We start from the raw sequence: 21,736 nt of genomic DNA on the forward strand, positions 1-21,736 counted from the left end.
AGCCTGAACGTCTGAGGAGATGAAGATCAACCATCAGACCATCAACATGTGTTTGTGATACAGTACCAGTGTTTGCTTGTGTGGACGCAGCTCTTACAGAAAGACAAAAACCTGCACTGCACAACTACCAAACTACATGCTAATTCTGATTGGTACAACTCCAAACTACATGCTAATTCTGATTGGTATACAGTTTGCTCATATTATACAGTACTTAATGGATACTATGGCCACATAATGAAATGTAGAAGTGAAATACGGGCAATGCTCACAGCCGAAAAAACTAACAAATACTAGTCAGTGTTTTGAAAGCTCCAACATTCACAAAAATAAAGAATCATCTGGAAAAACATCCAAATTTTCCTTTTCCTCTCCTTTACAATTTTATGACTAAAATGTGTCAAGTCATCTATCAGTGAAAAAATACCAAATATTTGTTGGTTCCTGCTTTATAACTGGAGGAGTTTCTGGTCTTTTATTATTATAAACTGGAAATGCTGCTTCTTTGAATACGTCACACTCACTATGTCTTCTACAGTCTGACATACAACACACACACACACACACACACACAAAAAACACCCTTTTCAACCTGCTGTCACTCGACTTCATCCTCTGATCAGAATCTCAGACTCTGTGGCAGATTCCTATTGTTGACATCTATAAAAATAACAGCCTGGCACACAGATCACAGGCTGATTCAACAGTTGTTTGGCATATCTGTAATTTTAACAGCTGGCAATGCAAACACGGGACGGTCCCGACAAAAAGACGACTGTTTACACAGATACGGTCTATGTAGACCGGCACACAACAGCACAACCAATATCCTGTTGTTTTGGTGGTTCTTTATGTGTGTCTGTCTGTGTGTGTGTGTGTGTCTGTGTGTGTGTCTGTGTGTGCATGCTTACGTAAACGGCACACAGATGGTGAGCTTTAAAGGCAGCTGTACAATCCCCACAATTGTGCTCCTTGTGTGTGAGTGAGTGTGAGTGAGCATGTTAAGTGTAATGGATGACACTTTTTAAGGCTGGCACAATGTCAGACACACACACACACACACACACACACACACATATACACACGTGTACACACACACACACTGCATCTGGTCCAGTTGTTTTGGGTACAAGGCTTTTATTTTAGTGCTATAAATTCTCTCTGTCCAGCACAAAAATAAAGCTTAGATAGGAAAGACTGGCCCAGTAGGAGGAAAAAGACACTGCTGGTCAGTGTGTGTGTGTGTGTGTGTGTTTGTATGTGTAAGTGGTTGGCTGGCAGGAAGGGAGTGGGCGGTGATGGGTGTTTGATACATGGCACTACTTTCCAAAGGCCCGGAGGGTGGGCTGCAGCTGTGGATTAATGTGTGGGACAAAGACAGAGTGTGTGTCCGTGGCTGTGAGTTGATGTGAGTCTGCCAAAAAGAAGGGAATTTTAAAAAGGCAAACAGAGTAATGTGTCAGTCTACTCTGGCTATGAAAACATTTCACCTGTAGCTATATATATACATACATATTTCATGTGTGCCTGTCTTTCTATGGTTGTGTGGGTAAATTTAAGTTTGAAGGCAGTGGATATTTTGGCATTATGAGGATATCTCCAAATGAACTGGAAATGAATGTCATCAAAAGACAGCTATACAAATGTGTGTGTGTGTTTCTCCACTCACCTGCCACTTTCAACCCACTCTGAGAGGTGTGTGTGATTGGAGATGTGACTCCCACAGGTGGGTTTCTTCCTTTCTTCAATGCATTTCCATGACCCAGGGTCTGAGGCTTCTTCAGTTCGCCCTTTCCTCCTTCCAGTCCATTCCCGTGTGGCCGTGCCTTTTTCCACTTATTTCCCGATTCAGACTTGAGGCTTCCTGTATCGTAGACACTGCTGCCCTGGCTCTTGAGGGTGGGTTTGGTGTCCTCATCCCAGGACAGGCCGCTCTCCACCAGAGATCTCTTCTCTGCATCTGTACGCATCTAGAGAGAGAGAGAGAGAGAGAGAGAGAGAGAGAGAGAGAGAGAGAGAGAGAGAGAGAGAGAGAGAGAGAGAGAGAGAGAGAGATCAAGTGTCAAGAAAATATGGCAACATGGCAGTGAGACAAATGAGATAGTGGAACAACTCATTGCATAATTTATGCAACAACATGGTGTATCATGGAGGACTCGGACACAACCACAACCTCGGCCTCTGCTTCATCTTGGTGCTTTCTGAGCAGAAAAAACATGCCTGACCTTGTCAAAGTAAGAAACTCACTCCCTAATCTAAATCCTAACGTGTGGTCAGATTGACCACTTCAAAAGAGAACAGGACTGACACAGCAGAAAAACAAAAATGTCCAACAAATGCACATATATGTATTTTAAACACCCCACATAAATATTAGGTCAGATGCAGTAACTCATACTGCACAGGCAAAATAGACAACACAGCCTAAACACAAATACATTAGGAAGGTGTTATATTCTAAAGTAGGAGAAATGTGAAAACTAGGTCACTATTGAGTCAAGGTCTGTGCGTCTGTGGGATGAATACAACAACGTGCAATGCCTGTGTCACGGTGTGTGAGTGTTTATAGGCGATAACAGGAGGATGGATATCACGGGCTTTCAGAGGCAGATTATTTTGCCCATTAGTGAGGACTGACAGTTACACAATGTTCAGGAGCTGCATGAATCCAGAGGATATTTCACCTAGTGGTTCTCATAAAGACTCATATGTTGAATTCCTTTTTATATTAAAATCAATACACCCCATGGGCAGGTCCACATCACATGAGGAGGAAGAATGTGAGTGTGTGTCTGTGTGTGTGTGTGGCCTGCCCTGATGGGAAAAAACAAGGTAATTTCCTCACAAACCTTCCCTTATTACTGAAACAGAGAGACGGGGAGACACCAGGACAAACATACACAAAGGTACTGGTAAAACACGGTGCAGTGACTTGGATACTTGGTCTACCTCCATGTGGAAATGAGGAAATCCACGTTTTCGTAGCGCCTACACCTCATACACCACTTTTTGGCTTTCATTCTCTCTTTCTCTCCCTTACCTTTATCACACTTTTCTCCTCCTCCCTCATATCCTTAGTGAGTATATTATACAGTATATGGGAAAGATAAGAAATAGATGTTGCCTTTAAGGAAATTAAAATCAACATGAGCAAAATTGGAAACAAGAGAGGAGGAGAAATCTCAAACAAAGAAATGACTTGAGGACACAAAGACAAAGAGAAACCGATAAAGAAAAATATCAGCTGGAAAAAGCTGGAGAGAACAGGGAGCCATGTGTAGACAATGTGGGGTGCATGATGATGTGATGGTTGGTTGCCATGGTATTGATGCCATGGGGGGGGGGGTAATGGTTGCTATGACTCCCGCAGCTAGGCGTGGAGGGAGGCGCCCCGGTTCTTCCGGCTCACTTGCCTGGATGCGGAGTGCAGATGGTCCTGTATGTGTGTGTAGATGGCCATGTTACAGACCTGTACTTCAGTATATCTGAGATGGGAGAAGACAAAGACCTGCACTCTCAGCATCCCTCCACTTCCGTTGCTATAGTTACAGAGATTTCTCCTCTCTCTCTAACATCCTTTCGGTCTCTCTCTCCCTCTAAAATCCCACCACATCAATCACATAATACACATTGAGGAGGTGTGACCTAAATCAGAAGATACACAAATACAGCTACAGGCAGAACCTCAAGCTGAGGAGTAGACCTGATTTTAGAGACACTGGCTTCATTTTCAGATTTTTCTCTCTGAAACACTGAAAATCCACAGTACAATTAAAAATTAAACTCTCACTGTAACATGGCTTTAAAACTTCCACAGAGAAAACAAATGGAGCCTTTTGGAACAATGCAGTGGTCCAGCATTACGTGTGCGGTATTGATCACTGCAGAAGTGATAAATATTTTGTGTGTCTGCGTAGAATACTTAATCAGGTCCTGATGGTCCATGGCTATATGTATGTATGTGTGTGTTTGTGTGCATGTTTCCTTGGTACAGTGACAGTGAGACAGTGTATGACACATCTTTCATCACCTCATCAATACCTCACTGGACTAAAAGCTTCCATCTGCATCAGATAGCTGTGTGTGTGTGTGTGTGTGTGTGTGTGTGTGTGTGTGTGTGTGTGTGTGTGTGTGTGTTGTGTAAAAACCTGTGTGCGCCTTACTTACCACTACGGCTGAGTTTCTGCGTGAGCCGATGGGAGTCGTTGGAAGAGAGTTGAGAGTGGGACTTGTGTTGAACTCTTCAGAGCTCATGTTGTCCGAGCCGTCACTCAGACCACTGCTGATGGAGCTGCTCTCATCCCAACTAAAAGAATAAAAAAAAAGAAGAAGCTGTGTCAGATAACATCCATCCATTCATCCAACCTTCATCTGGCACTTATTCCTGCTATCCAGAACAGGATACTGGATGGGTACACCCTGGACAGGTCACCAGTCTATCACTGGCTGACACACAGAGACAAACACATTGACAATAACAGTTTCAAACCAATTCAAATGAAACATGAAACGTAACTTCCAAGAAAAAGAAGCAAAAATATTGGCATCTGTGATAAACAGTTTAATTTTATCAGCCTATAGACAAATTATTGGTGTATTTGAGTAAGAATGAGATCAAACCAAGAAAGATAGAGGGTGTTTTAGTTCACAAATTTAGCCAGAGGCTGAGAATCTCAACCTTGATCAAGATATCAAACTGCTTCAGACAAATTCTATTGATTTGAAAGATATACAGCAACATCAGTTATCCCCTCACATCTAACAATATCTGAATAACAAAGCAATCTGTCTTCCAGTCTGTCTTTTGATTAAATATTTATAGACAGAGGCCTCAGTTTGAATGCAGCCTGCTCTATATCCTGTACCTACATTTCACTCTACAGCCACTTGGCAAACTGAGAATTGGAGCGCTCTTGACGTCATATCAAGCCCCTACACAAAAATAGCACTGATGCATGTGCCCACGAGTGAATGTGGGAAGGGACTATAAAGTGCAAAGAATATAGTCCAGTTAGCACACACGCGCGCGCACACGCGCGCACACACACACACACACACACACACACACACACACACACACACACACACACACACACACTGCTTAGCTGTTTGTGTTATCCAAACAAACAATTGTCCAGATATGTCCAGGGTCTGGCTGCTTCTACACTGACTCCCTGTGTCATCTCTATCTAATTAGACATCATACTCAAAGCAAAAATACACTCTTGGATAAGAGTCTTCAGCCACCCCAACATCTACTGTGACATCATAGACCTTTAATCTCAAGCTTGCTGATACATTTATATAAAGAGGTACATTTGTTTGCGTATAATAAATAGGTCAGTTCAGGAAATTAGAGAGTTGACTCTTGCTCTTATTAGGGTGAACGGGTTAACCTGATATCACATTATATTGTGAAGCACTTTAAGAGGTTTCCCTAATGAGGTCATGGATATTATGGTACGTGGAGGATGGAGGCTGATAAGCCGTGTGGGCTTTCCGGTTGGGTGCCTGTATGGGTCACCCTATACCCCGGGGGACATAGTGGCGGGGATCGAGGAATAGGGGCGAAGGGAAAGCCCACCCCGTCTAGCCTGTGGAGATCCTAGATACAAAAAGAGCAGACGAGATTTTACGTCTGAGTTGTCATGCTGCCTTGTCTTGTCTATGTATGAGTAAGATTATGGGTAAATGAACGATTTGGCTACACACACCCAGACACACAACCTGGACTTTACGTCTCAATGAGAAACGCTAAAATATTTCCACTTCTTGAAACAAACTTTTATTTTATACAAGATCTCTATTTACCCTCTAGTGCAAAAAATGCACAAGACTTAATAAACTTTGAACTCACATAGAGAGACATTTGTGCGCATGTGTCATTTGTTTATCATATATCTTTGCTGGGAGATAAACCTCCTCTAGGAAGACACAGCTGTGGTTCACCGTCAGCACATCTCCTCCAAAAAAAATACCTGTCTCTTCATATCCTGTCATTCAGAGCACTGGGGCTGTAGTGAATGATAATGCTCTCGCTGATGAATAATTCAAATGAGACAGGAAACAGTACATACGCAGTTTGGGTTTGGCTGTCAGGATGCGGAAATAAGAACTCACATAAAAGAGATTAAGTCAAACATCAGCCAAAATGTTAATGAAATATAAACATGTATCTGATATGGGAATATGCTGTGGTGGATATGAATCACCATTAAGAAATGTTGTTTTTGTGCTTGTAGTTGTTTCTTCCAAATGAGCTTCTTGCCAAAAAAACAAAACAAAACCCAAATCTCTCAGGCCAAGGAGAAACGTTTCATTAAACGTTGCTTGCATGAGACCAAAAGATGCGTCAGAGATTCAAAAAGTAACGTACGGAGCCAAGAGGAACATAAGGCAAGAGTCAGTGTTTCAGTTTGTCTGTGTGAAAGTGTGTGACTTTTATTCTGGGCAGTAAGTTAAACTGCCTTCAGCTTTGATCCGCTGAAATTATCTCCAGTCTGACTTTAATGATCCATGTTTCTCAGCTCTGAGTAGGAAATCTTTTCCCAAGATCCAGCAGGCCTTCGGAGATATCTGCTGAAGGTTTTAAGCTTCGTGTAAGTGAGTTTTTAATGAAGCACTGTCTCTTCAAGGCAGGCAGAAGGTATTTGGCTGAAAAAGAAATGTTCTGAGTTCCCCGCCAAAACCCGATATCCTCAATCAATGTGGGCCAGTATGCGGCTGCACTGTCATCCAGCTCTGGTTTGCTGTCTGTAGTCCTCCATCAGTTCAACCGGGTGAAATAAAGGGACGTCTGAGCTTGAAAAGGAGGCTGTGAAACATGAAGACACTCAAGAGAAGAGGGTGAAGTAGCGTGTGAGGAGAATAGAACGAACTAGCATGTGAAAGAGAGAGCTATAGTAGAAGTGCTGTTGATGACACGTGGAGCACGTCCTCAACTTCTCAGGCCATGATCCGCTCTCTCTGCAGGACTGTTTCTCCTGTCACCTTTTCCAACGGCGTGTCTCCTTTCTTTCAGTCTGCTCCTCTCTACTTCCTCCAACAGCAGCTGCTGGAATCTCCTATTTTAATCTCTCCTCACTCCACCTCATCTTCTTCATTCTTTAGCAGCAGCTGCAAAGACTGAGGGATAATATTAGAACCTAATTCATCTACATCATCCCTTTCACAAATTAGCTAGAGCGTCTCAGCAAGCATCGTTTTAGTAAAGCCACTTTCCTCTGACGTTTATATTCCTTTAGCCCGATGAACGGTATGTCTTCCCCTCAGAGGCAGTCAGGCTGAAAAACCTGAATCTCTTTCCAACAACGCACAAAAAAATAAAGTGTGAAATGAAGTGTGAACATGAACTACATCTGCTTATGTATGTTACATTTCATTGTCCTGCTGTGACTTCAGAGCTGATCTCAAGCTAACGAACACAGCTGGAGGGAAAAGATCAAGACACTGAAAAATCTGACCCCATGACTGTAATTTCATGAGCAAAATGAATATCAATGGTGATTGAATTTAGGCTGCAATAAATGTCAATTAAGCTGAGATGAGCTTGATTAAACTCATTCTTCATCTCCACCTCACAGCTTTTTTTTTTTTTAATCACACCATGTGTAAAATGCAGCATCCAGCTAAGCAGAGACTAAACCACAGCGTATATTCTGTCATCCTGAGCCAAGTGGTTTCCTGCTCTGTCTTCACCCATGAAAATATAACTGCACCTCAGGAAGAAAAGCCACAGCTGAGGCACTCCACTAGATTTCACCATGTCTCAGAAAGTAAGAATTCAAATGGTTGAAACATTCCTCTTTCATTTACCAGTTTAATAAAGGTCATGCTGGTCAGTATTAACAACATCCTCATTTAACATGAGACATGATTTCTTTGTTCCTCATTGTGCGCACACAGAACCAACACACCCGCACAAACACTGAGTCTCACAAATTATCAAAAGAATAGCTGAATAGCTGCTACTGAGCTAAATAGGCAGCTTTTATTAACAGGCTTGTGTTCCTGCACTGTTCAGACTATGGAGCTAATTGCTCTGGTGTAAATGTGAATGGGCTTTTTTTTGCGGCTCATTGTAAGAGCTCTGTCCTCCCCTCTCCTTGTTCTGACCTCTCTGGGGATGAGGGATGGGAGGAAAAAAGTGAGAGAAGTGCAATAGATCCACAAAGAGACAAAACAGCTTTGCATGAGGTCTGTGTGATCCCTGGGTGTTGGACTCCTGACAGTCGGTATTGGTTGATAAACTGTTCCATCTAAAACAAACAGGTATTAAAATGGTGTTTCTGAGGAATCTGACACTGAAGCTGAAGGAGAATCTAATCCAACAATATTCCACTGAACCATTAAGATTAAATTATTATTATTAATATTATTATTAAGGTGTAATAATGTCTCCTTAAGGTATCAATGGTGCTACAATAATCTGACAGGAGCTGATAGAAAATTACTGTTAAACCTGCTGGACCATGTTGGGGCAGATAAGATGAGAGAAAATAGAGGACAGCGTCAGGAAGGGGATGAAACAAACTGTTTTAAAAAGTAAACATTAGTCAAGTTTTTAATGCTGTAATCCAAATGACAAGCCTCAAACAAAATGATGTGAAAAACAAGATTAGAATAAGGCATTTATGTTATGTCTGTATTATATGTATTAATATAATATTACTTAAGGGGGCTAGTAATGCTCCTAGGTGTTGGGAATGATATAAATGTCTCTTGTTGCTGTTTTTTTCTCTCTGCTCTGTCCACTCACACCAACCGGTCGAGGCAGGTGGCCGCCCAAACTGAGCCTGGTTCTGTTGGAGGTTGTTTCTTCCATTAAAGGGAGTTTTTCCTCTCCACTGTCACCAGGTGCTGGTCATAAGGGATTTGTTGGGTTTTTAGTTTTAGTTTTTGTAAAGTGCCTTGAGACGATTTGTGTTGTGATTTGGCGCTATACAAATAAACTGAATTGAATTGAATAAATACAGTACAATGTGATATGAATCAAAGAGTTGATCTCTTTGTTCCCTCATGGGGTTAAACATGTTCTACCCAGTGTGACATTTGGACATTGTCTCTCTTAATTGTGTAAATGCATGGAAAGTGTTTTTGCAGTCCTACAGTGGTCAGGAACTTTCCATTCCTATTAAAATCCACAGCGTCACACAGCAGAGCCTAAAATGTCTAAATCAGATGGGCTCCTGGTTGTAGTGATGCCTTTTCAGGCAAATGGAAAGTAGGGCACTGCCAGACTGGCACTGGACAGTCGGCTCAGGAACCGGAGGGGGCACGCATGAAAGGACTGCTAAAGTCATTAGAGTCTCCAAAGACCAAATATTTGAGGCTGGTCAGCATGATGACAACTGGGAGAGATGAGTTTGTGCTTGTCTGTCTGTCTTTCTGTCTGTAGTGCATTTGTACACAGATCTCAGCTTCCTTGAAGAGCAACTAAACAGCAGGAGACTCAACCTCATTAAGCATTATGTCACCAAAATCCTGGATTCTGTCTTACAGCAGGTGTAAGGATGGTTAAATGATAATATCTGTTATGTTCATCGAGCTTGACAGACAAAAGAAATAAACTAAGAGGTGGAAGCTTAAAAGGAAAATAAGCTCTCAAGTTCAACAGCAACGTTATGACTCTCTTCAATATCCTCTACAGGTCCGGACACATAAAATAGGATGTAAACTAAACAGGGACGACTGTTTTCTCATATATAATCGACAGTGATACTGGTGTAAACACACGTCCACACACACTCACAAAGCAAAATGACTCATTTGCCGAGGAGAGCAGCATAGCCACACCCATCAGCGTCTCTTCTCTCTATGATGGCGACACTGACCATCTGGAAAATGGAGTCTATAAAATGCTGTATAATATAAAATAAAAATCCTAACTACATGTATGACCTCCTCGCGCCCCTCCCTCAGTTATATGTGGCTGGTTGTTTGCCTGATAATATCGAAAGAGAGGGTTGCACAGATGGCTAACACGACGGGTGTCTGGACCACTTCAGCGGCTTATCACCAGGAAACAATTACACATTCATACACAGATCAGTGAATTACCTCGGTGCCTTATAACCACAGCAGACCGTCCCAAAATAATCATTTTCCAATCAAATGAGAGTGGAAATCAGAAAGGATAAGATTTTATTACAATGGTATTCCTGGCTGAAGGGATATTTAAAACATACTGCAGGTAACACTGATGCAAAGAACCATATAGGGTTATATAGGATTCTCCTTTCTAGGCCAAGAACGTATTACACCTTGAAAACCTCAAACTCTGACAGATAAGGCCTGTAGACTTAACATAGAGTTAATACTGAGCCACTGCAGACTCTAGCTGTCTTGGTATCCATTACCTTTCTGCTACTGCACTTAAGATGAGGACACATTACATATAAATTTCATTCTGGCTGCCTGTTTCATAAAGTATCAACCATTTGTGCCTCCATGACATGTTTGCATCAAATGTCCTGACCTTTAGTCCCACTGATAAATTAAAGTCTGCTTTATTGTCAATTCGAGCACAAATTTCGTTACTCTCAGACCCTCGGTGCATACAGATAGACTCTAAACCTAAATAGTGCAATGTAAAAATTACAAATAAGGGCACGCAAGATAAGATTACTACCACTTTTTAATGATGGCATGGTGTTGTCTGAACGCGTGGGACACTACTTGCAAATTTGTCCTTATAAAAAGCTTTTAATTAGCTCCCACAAATACAGATTCTCTGCTGAGCTGTATTGTTAAGCACTTACAGTAAATCATTGACAAGACCCAATTAAAAACCTGATTGCACAGGCAGCCTGCCTTTTGGGTACACACTTAACAGAAAAATTAATTTCCTCTTCTGTGTTGTTTATTATTTCCTCTCCGTGCTGTTTCCAGGATGTGGAACGGAACAATGTGTGATGGCTGCTTGGACAGTCTATTGTGCACACACACACACACACGCACACACGCGCGCACACACACACACACACACACACACACACACACACACACACACACACACACACACACACACACACACACACACACACACAGCAGCAGCAGTAGTATTAGGAGATTACAGATTACAGAACAGGCTGGAGTTAATGAGCTAGTAATTTATGCTAATTCCATCTGCCACCAGATCAGAACAGGCCAGGTGCCTTAGCTGGAGATGCTATAAGTGTGAGTGCATGGAGAGAAATATAAGGTCATATCCCTGAAGGACAATTACAGAGGAGAGAAACCCTTTTGTGCCTTTGACAGTCACAACCCTGACAGCAGTGGCCTCGGGGTTTAGGGCACAAACTCACACACACACAAACATCAGACGCACTAAACTGCCCCCTCGAGCAAGACTTGAATTAGCTGTCAACAGTGTGTGATGTTAGAAGCTGGTGGAAACGATGGCTTCACTGAAGTCAGGGTTACACGAAGCCAGGCGGGCTGTGTAGTACTGGCCACAGAGTGTGCGGCTCTGTGGAGTAATACCGACGTACATCATTCTTCCTACACCAGGATGAGGATCAGGAATCCTGGTCAGCACAATGTAGAATTTAACTTTTATCTGCATGTGGTGGACAGACTGTACCGAGGAGAAAGTGTTTCAGTGAGACTCTCCTCAGACAGAACATGTATCTCTGAATCTCCTCTCTACTCCTGACCTCCCCCAAGTGCACAGATGAGGAGTTTAACGCAACGAGGTTAGATTTGGCTCTGATCTACTTCAGCCCCGTGAAAAGAAAAAAAGACAGTCGATATGGTGAACAGCTCCACACTTCATATAAGGAAATTTGAGTGGTGAAACACTTTTGGAAGCAAAAACTGTGTGACAGTTGATGAAGCTTACGCCCACTGGGTCGTCTTGATCTTCTCATACTGTAAGCCCCAAAAAGGAAAACACCAGGAGCTGGGAGACGTGTCCAGAGGGACCCTTGAGATGAACCAGACACATATTCTTCTTCTTTGTCTTCCCATTCAGGTTTAAAGGTTACTGGTCTCCAGCCTACACAAATCCTCTAGTGGTCTTTGAATGCAGTCACAATATAAACAATACCGTCTGAATCTTAAAACAAAACAAACCATTGATTGCTGAATAAATGTGATAAAACTGTTTGAGAGAGTGTTATATTCCACAGAGGTGTGTGTTAGGTGGTGGCCAGCAGAGCTCTACCAAGATCCAGTAACCTTTGACCTCTAAAGTCCCTGTTTTCTCTATGAGAGAGCAGGAAGCCGAAGAGGGACAGCACTCATGGGAGAATGTGGAATGGCCTTTAAACGATCATCATAAGTAGTTCAGTCTGGGGTGCAGTGAAGGAAGCGCTCCAACTCAGCGGCTAAGAACCGGGGAGGAGCTCACAAGGGGAACCCCGGCATGCAGAGGCCCAAGACAGGGGTTGGAACCTGGGGTAGAATTACCTCTGGCCTCCCTCCAAACGTGTCAGCTGACCTAACGGCTGTGCGGATTAACAGGATGCAGGGGATGTTTTGGTTTAAAAAAGGGGTACCAGCAAAACTAAGAAAGGAAAGGAAAAGAAGGAAGAGAAAAAGGGAGGTACCACTTTTGAATGAAGCACGCTACCTCCAGGTTGCTGTTAACATGAAACAGCTGTGCGAAGGACGGTACCACAGACACGCAGAAGAACAGACCTATACACAAACATGTCGACTGACAGCTGCCTTTTGATCAACAGAAGATCATACAGTTGAGCCTGGAGCAACACAAACCAACCAACAGACAGTTGTCTATGAGCTGGAAACAGTAATGTCCTGCTAGAGTGCACAATCACTCACACACATTAAAAAAAACGCAAAGGTGACAACAAAAGTGGTTTTGGGAAGTGAAATCACGGCTCAGACCCAGACTATTGTTAACTAAGAACCCAGCAATAATAGTTTGGTTTTAATTCACAGTACTGACACTACTGACAGTGTTTACAGGACTAACAGATGCACCAAAGAACGAATCTAACACCATCGTACACACACATCACGCACATACAGCAGTTTGTGAGCGGTAGTTCATGGGAAAAGTACTGTCAAAACACCCAGAGGACATTCTCTACACAAGCACATCACCTGTAACTTAGTAAGGGGAGACTGTTTCCACTGGTGTGTCTTCAAGTCTACAGTCACGTCTGCGTTTTCTGATGACGACAGCAAATCAACTAACTCCACCACTTGGTTATGTGCTAATCTCAGAGATTAGCACAGACAACGGCAGTCGGTTTCCATATTGGTGTGAGATGTGAAATGTGCTGACCATAGCTGATCAGTGGACCGTGGGCTGGTGGGACTTAGAAGGCGAAGCTCTGTCCCCTAAGTCGGCTTTGGGGTAAAGAAAAGAGTCGATAGGTTTAGACAGAAAGAGAAGAGAAGAGAAGAGAGACAAATATAATGAAAGCAGAAAGTGAGAATATGAATCAAATGTGATTGTGTAGCTGCTGTTTAAACCAAATGAAGCTTCACAAAGAGACTACAGACGTGAGTGGAACACGACGGAGTACCTGCTGTCCAAACACACCTGAACAGGAAGCAGTGACAGGCCCATTGACTAAAGCAGACACTCTTTCACTTCTTTGGGACTGACACAAAGCAGAACACATGCATTACTCCCATGCTGAGCAGGGTACCGTGCTTTGTGTATGCATACGTGAACATGTGGCACTGGGACTCACAGGACTTGAGACGCACCCTGCCGGAGCACGCACCCATCGGCTTATATCCCTCATAACCCGCTCACGCTGGTCGTGCCACTCACAGTCGTTACAGCGGGTTTGGGAGACACTACTCGCCCTCGGGGCTGCTCAAAACACACACTTCACATTCCAGCGAGTGTATTCTGGGGTCCCACTCCCTAATCCTCCAACATATGCAGACACCCATATGCATACCAATGTACAAGTGTACATACACAAGCTGAAATTAAATGACAGATCCAGAGTTTCCATTATTAAAACCATAATCCGCCGCCTCATGGTGACCTCTCCAACACAAACTGGAGAAATCATCTCATTTTCCATCTAATTTAGAGACAGCTCTGAAGGTTTTGGTGCAAGATAACATCTGAGCTTCACATTTATTCTATTTCCAAGCAGACTATTCCACTAACAGGTGCAAAACACATCCAGTGGTTATTATTCTCCCTGGCCCTTGAGGTTCAGATTATGGCTTTCTCTCATCCACGGCAGGCCTGTTAAGGTGCAGTGTTGTCTGGCTGTAGGTTCCTCTTTGGCTTTGATGTAACAGAGAAACTCACTAAACCACAGGAGGCACCACCTCGTGAAAATATGAGCTGTGTTTCTGAGCACAAGCTCCTGTGCGTGCAATAAAAGGGTGCATGTGTGTTACTAACACGGATTACAAGCATCTGCTATTTTACTCTCAGGTCACATAAAAGGTTGGCACACAAGGTCACTGTCACCTTTTATGCTGGTGCGAGTAAAGTGGTTCACTTAATTACAAAATATCAAGAGTCAGTGATCGCGTGAATTTATTTCAACCGTGTGTTTTTCTACATTTTTGCCTCTTATGCACACTGACCCGAGGTTTTGCCACAGAAAATAAAGCCATTTGTGAATAAATCTCAAAAACAGCATTGTCGACAGTGAAAATAAAGTTTTTTCCTGGAAATCTTAGACATATTATTTGTCATAGGGTGTGGCTGCTCAGATGCCGGACGAGGCAACGTGCACATGCTCAGCAGCAGAGATTTAGATGGTTGTCATTACTCATTTCTATACAAACAGGAATCTTTTACCAACCCAAAAAGGCGACTATGTGGAGAGGAGATCTCACTAACCAATTTGTGTTTTCAAATTTATCTGCACTTGTGTGAACATGTTAATGTGCTGAAGAGAAATAAATCTTGTTCATGCATCATGATTCATATGGGTGTGATAATATTTTCAAACAAGCCGTTGACCCTAAATTATCCAGTCAGCATACATGCCTTTCCAAAACAACTTAATCCATCTCTGAAGCCTTAACGTTCTCACAGCGTGTTCGTATGAAGAGAGAGAGAGAGCTGTTTGTAAGCAGAAATACACAATTTGTCCATCTACCAACTCACACAAAGATGACACAGCATGTCTGGAGTCTCTTTATACCTATACACTGCTCTTGGTGTGCAGTGAAAAAGTCCTTTCTTAATAGTGTCACTGCATTATATTATAGATTATATACATTATATTATAGACGACATAGAACATTACAGTGTGAAGTGTCTCTAATGAAGCACCTGTTGGAAGGGAAGTGTCAGCCACTCTGTGCTGCTGCTACACCAGTGCCCAACATTTCTCATGCACAGCTGCATGACATCAGCCTGGTAAGCATCACATGGACTGATTCTCCATTTTTATTCGATTAAAAGTAGCTTGGGATTTGAGTGTGACACACACATTAATGGGGGGGGGGGGGGGGGATCCAGATACGGGTCGGTCATGCTGAGAAGGCTATTTGTGTAGTGTTCAAATGACACACACATACACACATACACAGACACAAACAGAGATTAGGTTGATGTTGGACTGTTTTCAATATGACTAATAGAGTTGATCAAATCTTTGTGTTGGCTGGAGCAGCTTAGCTAAAGTTGCATGTTTTATGTTTGATTAAACACACAAATGCTGACACCCACACACACACTGGCCTACATGTGCAAAGACTCACCTCTGGCTTCAGTCATATAGTTTGGTGTTGCCTTAACAGTATGTGTGTGTGTGTGTGTGTGTGTGTGTGTGTGTGTGCATTTGTCAGATTCTATGTTTTGGGTCATTTATCAGTCTTTTGACAGCCATTCTGTTTAAGGACACTGGTCCAACACAAACACACAGACAAAAACACCCTAGTTGGTCCTGTGGGACATTAAACTGACAGTGGGAGTGGTACAACAAAAGTGTGTGTGGGTTGTGTGTGTGTGTGTGTGCCCTGTTATTAGGGCACTCTGCACTAATGGGTTTAGATAAAGAGTCAATAGATGCTACAGGGGTCACTAGACCAAAAAGAGCAAAACTGACCCTTTACCCCCTGGTCTCCAAATACCCAAACACACACACACACACTGAATCAATACCTGAAGATCATCTCTGTGTCTTTCCATGTTGCATGTTGGTTTGTAGAACAAACTAACTCCAGGATTATTCCAACAATGAATTCTCAACATTTGACTTGTTACTGGTGCAAGTACATATTATTTAATGCTGCTGCATTGACTCAGCCTACTCATATCAACTGACCTACATTAGCCCACACATCAAGACATACAATTAGATAATTCTCACATGGCGTGGGCATGAAGAAGATCTGGGGGAGGTTTGCTGCTTCTCACCCGGTTACACCGGCAGAAGGCATCGTTCAGGAATGTAGGTCAGCCGTTCGGGAGAATGCGGTCCGGTCCCGCAGCGGATCAATGCGAACACACCCACCCACATGCATACCTGCCTCAAACACCAGCAAACAGTTGTCATCGCGTTCAGCCTAAACAATGGACGTGGCAGCAGACTGAAACACACCATGCGCTTTAAAACATTCATTCTGCATTAACACCCACTGGGACTATTCTCATGAGATGGTTTGCAGCAATGCAGCCTCTCTCCTGTCATTTAGATTCATTTCAGGGCAGGAAAACCAACCTGCCTCCCCAGTTGCTGTCTCTAATGCGTTACATTAAGAGGCAATAAAAGACGCTGCTGATTCAACATTTGGCTTTGCGCATTGAGGTCTGTGCCTCTGTTGTAGACCGGACCACAGATGCATCTACAGGCTCACAAAAAGCCGATTCTTCACTCGGGGTCTGGTCTGAAGTATTACATCGCTATATGAGCACAGGCCAGTTGCAATAATGAAACATGTCTCCATGCAGCTGTTGGAGTTTTATCAATGAGGCATGCTGATGCTGCTTTTTACGCACTGGCTCCGCTGCGGCTTCTACAGCCCAGCTGACCACAGCCAGACACCTCCAGCCTCTATCGCTTTTACACAGTCAAAATTAACGCCAGCAGTGTTTTCAATGGGCGTCTGGCTCCAACACACGCAGGGTCTGGTCTCATCCTTTACCTTGACAGAAAGTGCATTGTCCTCCCCGCGCGCTGCGGTGCCGGGAGCTGCAGCATTTTGCCGTTCAGCACGCGCCCGCTCATTCTGAACCGACCAGCTTTCACGCCGCTTTGTTCCCGTTTCGCATATCCCGCTGCCTCGGCTCTGAAGCGAGAGAGAGAGGGAGATAATCCACGCCGGTGCCTTCCGTCGCTGATAACCGGGGAACCGCCTGTAAGAGTCAGCAGCGCAAACTGACTGACCCACTCCCGCAGTGCCTCCACTTTGACACACACACACACAGTCTCTCTCTCTCTCTCTCTCTCTCTCTCTCTCTCACACACACACACACACACACACACACACACACAGCTCGTGGCGGGAGGGAGGGATACAAAGGCAACACCCCAAATTCCTCCTCCTCCTCCGGCCCCTGTTTCGCTGATCGCGACCAGCTGTGCCTTTTCCAAAAAGCGCATCGAGGCTTTATCGCGCATTCAGCCGCAGGATAATCGCCCAGTCATCACGTTCATATCAAAGACGTTTTCACACTTTTAAATCTCTCATCAACACACAGGACACACTCCACAGACTCAACACACGTGTTACCAAGTCAGTGCTTGTGAACACTAGTAGTCATTTTAATTTTCCTCACGATATGACAGTGGTGGAAGAAGTAAACTGATCCGCTATTACAGAAATGTCCCTGTAAGCTGCTGTAAGAATCTAAATTACGTAGCATTTACTGAATTTTCCAATTTTACTGTATTTATTTCAAAATAAAAGTCTTATCATGCCTTGCACAACAGGGTTTTCCTCTTGGCACCACTTTAGTTTATAAAATGACCCTGCTTAAGGTTAATTAATCTCATCATTTAATGTTTTATAGATCAGCAAGAACAGCGTCTGGGTTGCCAGGTTGTAAAAACTTCCTTTGGTCCTTTGGCCAGGTTGTACCCTTCTTCAGCAAAACTCTGGCTTTTCTGCTCTTGAATTAATGAGAAGTCAAGTAGAATTTGCAGGTCCACAAGTTCTGGGAAAGAGCAGCAGTGTTTCTACACCAAAATCCATTCATTATAATTGCGGATATAGTGGCTTATTGTGAAATGACTGAATCTTAATAATGGGTATTCATTTCAAAAAGCTATAACCAGTGGAGGTGGATCTAATTTTAACAACTGGGTGGTTTAATCTATAACGGTGCATCATACTTTACAACCAGGTCGTAAGTTTTATATGTAAAATCTTCTACTGCAATTTAACTGATGGCGTTAGATGTAAAATAAAAGAAATGGATTAAAAAGCACAAGTGGTCCCCATGAAATGTAGACGAGACCGTGTATAAAGTGTAGTTTAATCAAGACAACTGAGTAAAATATATGGGCTTTATTATGGAGACACCACAACAACATGTCACCTGAGCCTCTAAATCTCAGGAGAAGTTCTTACACTTCCTACAGTGCGAACAAGAACTGTTGGCTGACAGTCAGACCGTCACGGGACTGATGAACCTCAGTCAGGATATAAACGAAGCAGGGAGGGTAAATGACTCTAGTGTTTCTATTGTGGCTGCATGTGTATTGGCTATTGGACACTTGCAGAGAAACAGAGTGGGTATCATGTATCTCTGCCCCCTCACAACATCCAGTGGTGTTTAAAGACTTTAAGCACTGAGTGGACCTCAGTGAATAGATCTGCCTGTCTGCTGGGGGCAATAAATGATGGGTGAGAGAGAAAGGGGGGCAGGCAGTCAGGGGAGGAGGGGGTGGAGATGATTAACACTGTCTTTTCAGCAAAGACAGGAGAAAGAAAATGGTGTAAGTGGTGGAGGAAGAACAACAAGTGATAGAAACATAAGCCACAAAGACAGAAAGGGGAGATCATTAACGCGTAGTTTTAAATGCAGAGGGAACAGAGAAAGGATTCTTCATGCTTCTGCTCACTCATACCATGAAGGGCCAGGTGGGTAGACAGTGTGTGTGTGGGTAGGGGTCTGATTTGCACACTGGCATGCTGAACTGCAGGTGTGTGGAGCTGCTGCCATCGCTGTTGCCCGGTGTTACTAATAAAGAGAAGGAAAAGCAGTTTCTATGTGCTGCACATACACACCAAGTCTCCCACACACATACTTGGAATCCTCCTTAAGTCAGTGTGAGCTTTTGCTTTTATTTATGTCAACGCTCATCCGAGTTTCTGGAAAGGGTAGCTTGGAGAGAGCTCTGGGTCTCCCTGGCCAACTTTTTACTTTGACCACTGACTCATGTCCAGACATGCCCTGTGCCTCCTGCTCCTTTTATGTGCTCCACCTCATCAAAGAGTGGCTCATTTCTCACGGCCACCCTCCACTACACCGAGTTCCTAAGGCCATAGTGCTCGATTTCAACATCCACATGTACATGTGTGAGTTGCTCCGATAGGCCCGGTATTATTGGGTGGTGATGTAATTGTTTAATGACAGTATACAGACAGGGGTCATCCACGTGACCCTGGGAACCTGTCACCCCTCCCCTGATGAAAGGGACACAAGACCTGGGAAAGCTCATCCCCCTTATCAGGCCAAGAACACACACAAAGACACACAGATGCACACACTAAACTGTACAAACAAACATAAAACACCCCCAACGTGTAGACATTTAACAGCCTGCAATACTCTTCTTCATTATCACATAAACATTTTTTTCTTTCTTCTATTTAAGCATCAGCCTGATGATCTTTTCTTCTGTCCTTTCACTCGTAAACCGACACTACACTTGCTTTTCTCACCTTCCTCTTGTCCACCAAAGCCCACACGCACACGCTGCCATTTAAAGAAGGTCTGTCAACACAGCGTGTATTTTCTCAAAGTTCACATTCAACCTTGGATCACACTACAAGATCCACAAGTCGTCCCGGAGCTTCTGATCAAATCACATAATCTTCCTTTGCAATAAAGGCACTGGATTTTAAATAAAACCTGGATTACGCAATTACAGGGTTGTTTACTTACAATAACTTACTTTATTAATTTAATTAAATCTGATCAGACCACATCAGTCTGAAGGGGCAGGTCTTAGGATAAGGTACGGCCTTTTTTTCATAGCTTTAACTATGATTACTGCACATTTAGTACTGAATGTGTCATATTATAAAGAAAACGATTTGAAACCTGCTACAAACCAGATATAGTATGTGCATATGTAAAACGAATCTGCCACTCAACACACAAACACTCACACGTACTCGCATTCTTTTGCCTGATTCCCTGCCAGACAGCTTCCTCCCATGGAGGGAGAGTCAAACCAGAGTTTGTATACCAGCCTGCATGCTCAGGCTAGTAGCTCACTGACAGCACAGCGAGGTCTAACAAACCCAAATGCCTAAAACATAACCTAACAATAACACACTTGGGTTTGAACATCAAAGTGCATGTCCCAGTGTGTAAAGGTGCTCTTGTGGTTCATTAGGGGACCCTCCAAGTCTGGACCACCAAAAACATCTAATTAGGCTCTTGCTTGGAGAGGGCGCTATTCTGGAGGTCTAGTGTGCTCAGGTGGAACTGCTTAAAAAAACCTGACCTCAAAAGATGCTTCCATCAAAGAAACAGAGGAAACAACGACAAAAAACACACCGGAGAGTGGAGTTCTACAGTAGCTCAACAGGTTTCTACAGCCAGTGTCTCCTGGGAAAATCATGATGTTATGTTCACAGTTGGGAGTATTGGTGTAGGGGGCAAAGGATGAGATTAAGAGATGGTGTAATGAGCAGAACAGGAAAGGGGGGATGATGGGCAGAGAGAAAAGTGTGTGACTAATGTCGAAACAACTCCGGAGAATAACACGGTGGGAGTCACTGAGAGGGAAGCAAGGTTTATTCTTATGCGCATAACAAACCCCCGTCACACCCCACTGTTAAAACTTCCAAGGCTCAGCTCTAGCATGCTTATTGTATGTGTGTGTGTGTGTGTGTGTGTGTGTGTGTGTGTGTGTGCTGATTGGAGGTGGCTTCCATCCAAAGCTCCTAAAAAGCTTGTCTTTAACCATGCAGTTTCATTAACCCCCTATAGAGGAACTAAGCATGTACTTTAAGGGCTGCACAGACGAAGAGGGAAGGTTTGAATGAGTGAGAGCAAGGTTAATGTGTGTGTGTGTGTGTGTGTGTGTGTGTGTTCATGGTTGATAGGCTTTTCTTTCTGTTGGAATCAACTTGATAATTTCCTCAAACTTCCATCCTAAACAGATTAAATCTGTTCATTTAACATGGTAAACAGAGAAATAAAGTGGTTCTGTGAGGTTCTACAACTTTCTAATATGCTCAGAGTGACCAGACTTAAATGTTACTAGATGTTTATCAGGTATAATGTTTAGCATGTTCTATGCTTAACACTTGCTAATTAGCACTAATCCCAAGTAAAGCTGATGCTGAGAGAAATTAGATTATCATGTACTTTGTTATAAATCAAAGTTCTGGACAAATTAAAAATATGATGGTGGCCCAAGATGAGAAAGTGCATCAACAAAGTTATTACACTTCAGAAGCGTTAATGTCTACAGTTCGATAAACGTTACAATGACATTTCACGGTTGTTAAGACATGTTACTCATTTTAAAGGAAAGGTCAAATGATCGTCAAGATCAGCAGGAACAAAAGCCTGTGAGACATTTCACCTGAATATATCTGATAATTGTGGAGGTATTTAAATACCGAATAGGTGTAGCAGTTGGCACTG

The 21,736-nt window shown here is 43.1% G+C and overlaps 1 protein-coding gene across 8 annotated transcripts in view; it reads right to left on the bottom strand.

Annotated features, from left to right (window-relative positions):
- The window catches only part of nav1a (neuron navigator 1a), a 73,580-nt gene that overhangs the window by 16,306 nt on the left and 35,538 nt on the right, over window positions 1-21,736 (bottom strand). For all 8 annotated transcript variants that reach the window (XM_026332337.1, XM_026332336.1, XM_026332335.1 and 5 more), the window contains 2 exons: window positions 4,168-4,306; window positions 1,670-1,970 (listed from right to left, as the gene is read on the bottom strand). In XM_026332337.1, coding sequence (XP_026188122.1) covers window positions 1,670-1,970; window positions 4,168-4,306 — 440 coding nt within the window. The remainder of the gene's footprint in view (window positions 1-1,669; window positions 1,971-4,167; window positions 4,307-21,736) is intronic.

The sequence above is a fragment of the Mastacembelus armatus genome, chromosome 7 (genome assembly GCF_900324485.2).
Source record: "Mastacembelus armatus chromosome 7, fMasArm1.2, whole genome shotgun sequence".
NCBI classification, from domain to species: Eukaryota; Metazoa; Chordata; class Actinopteri; order Synbranchiformes; family Mastacembelidae; genus Mastacembelus; species Mastacembelus armatus.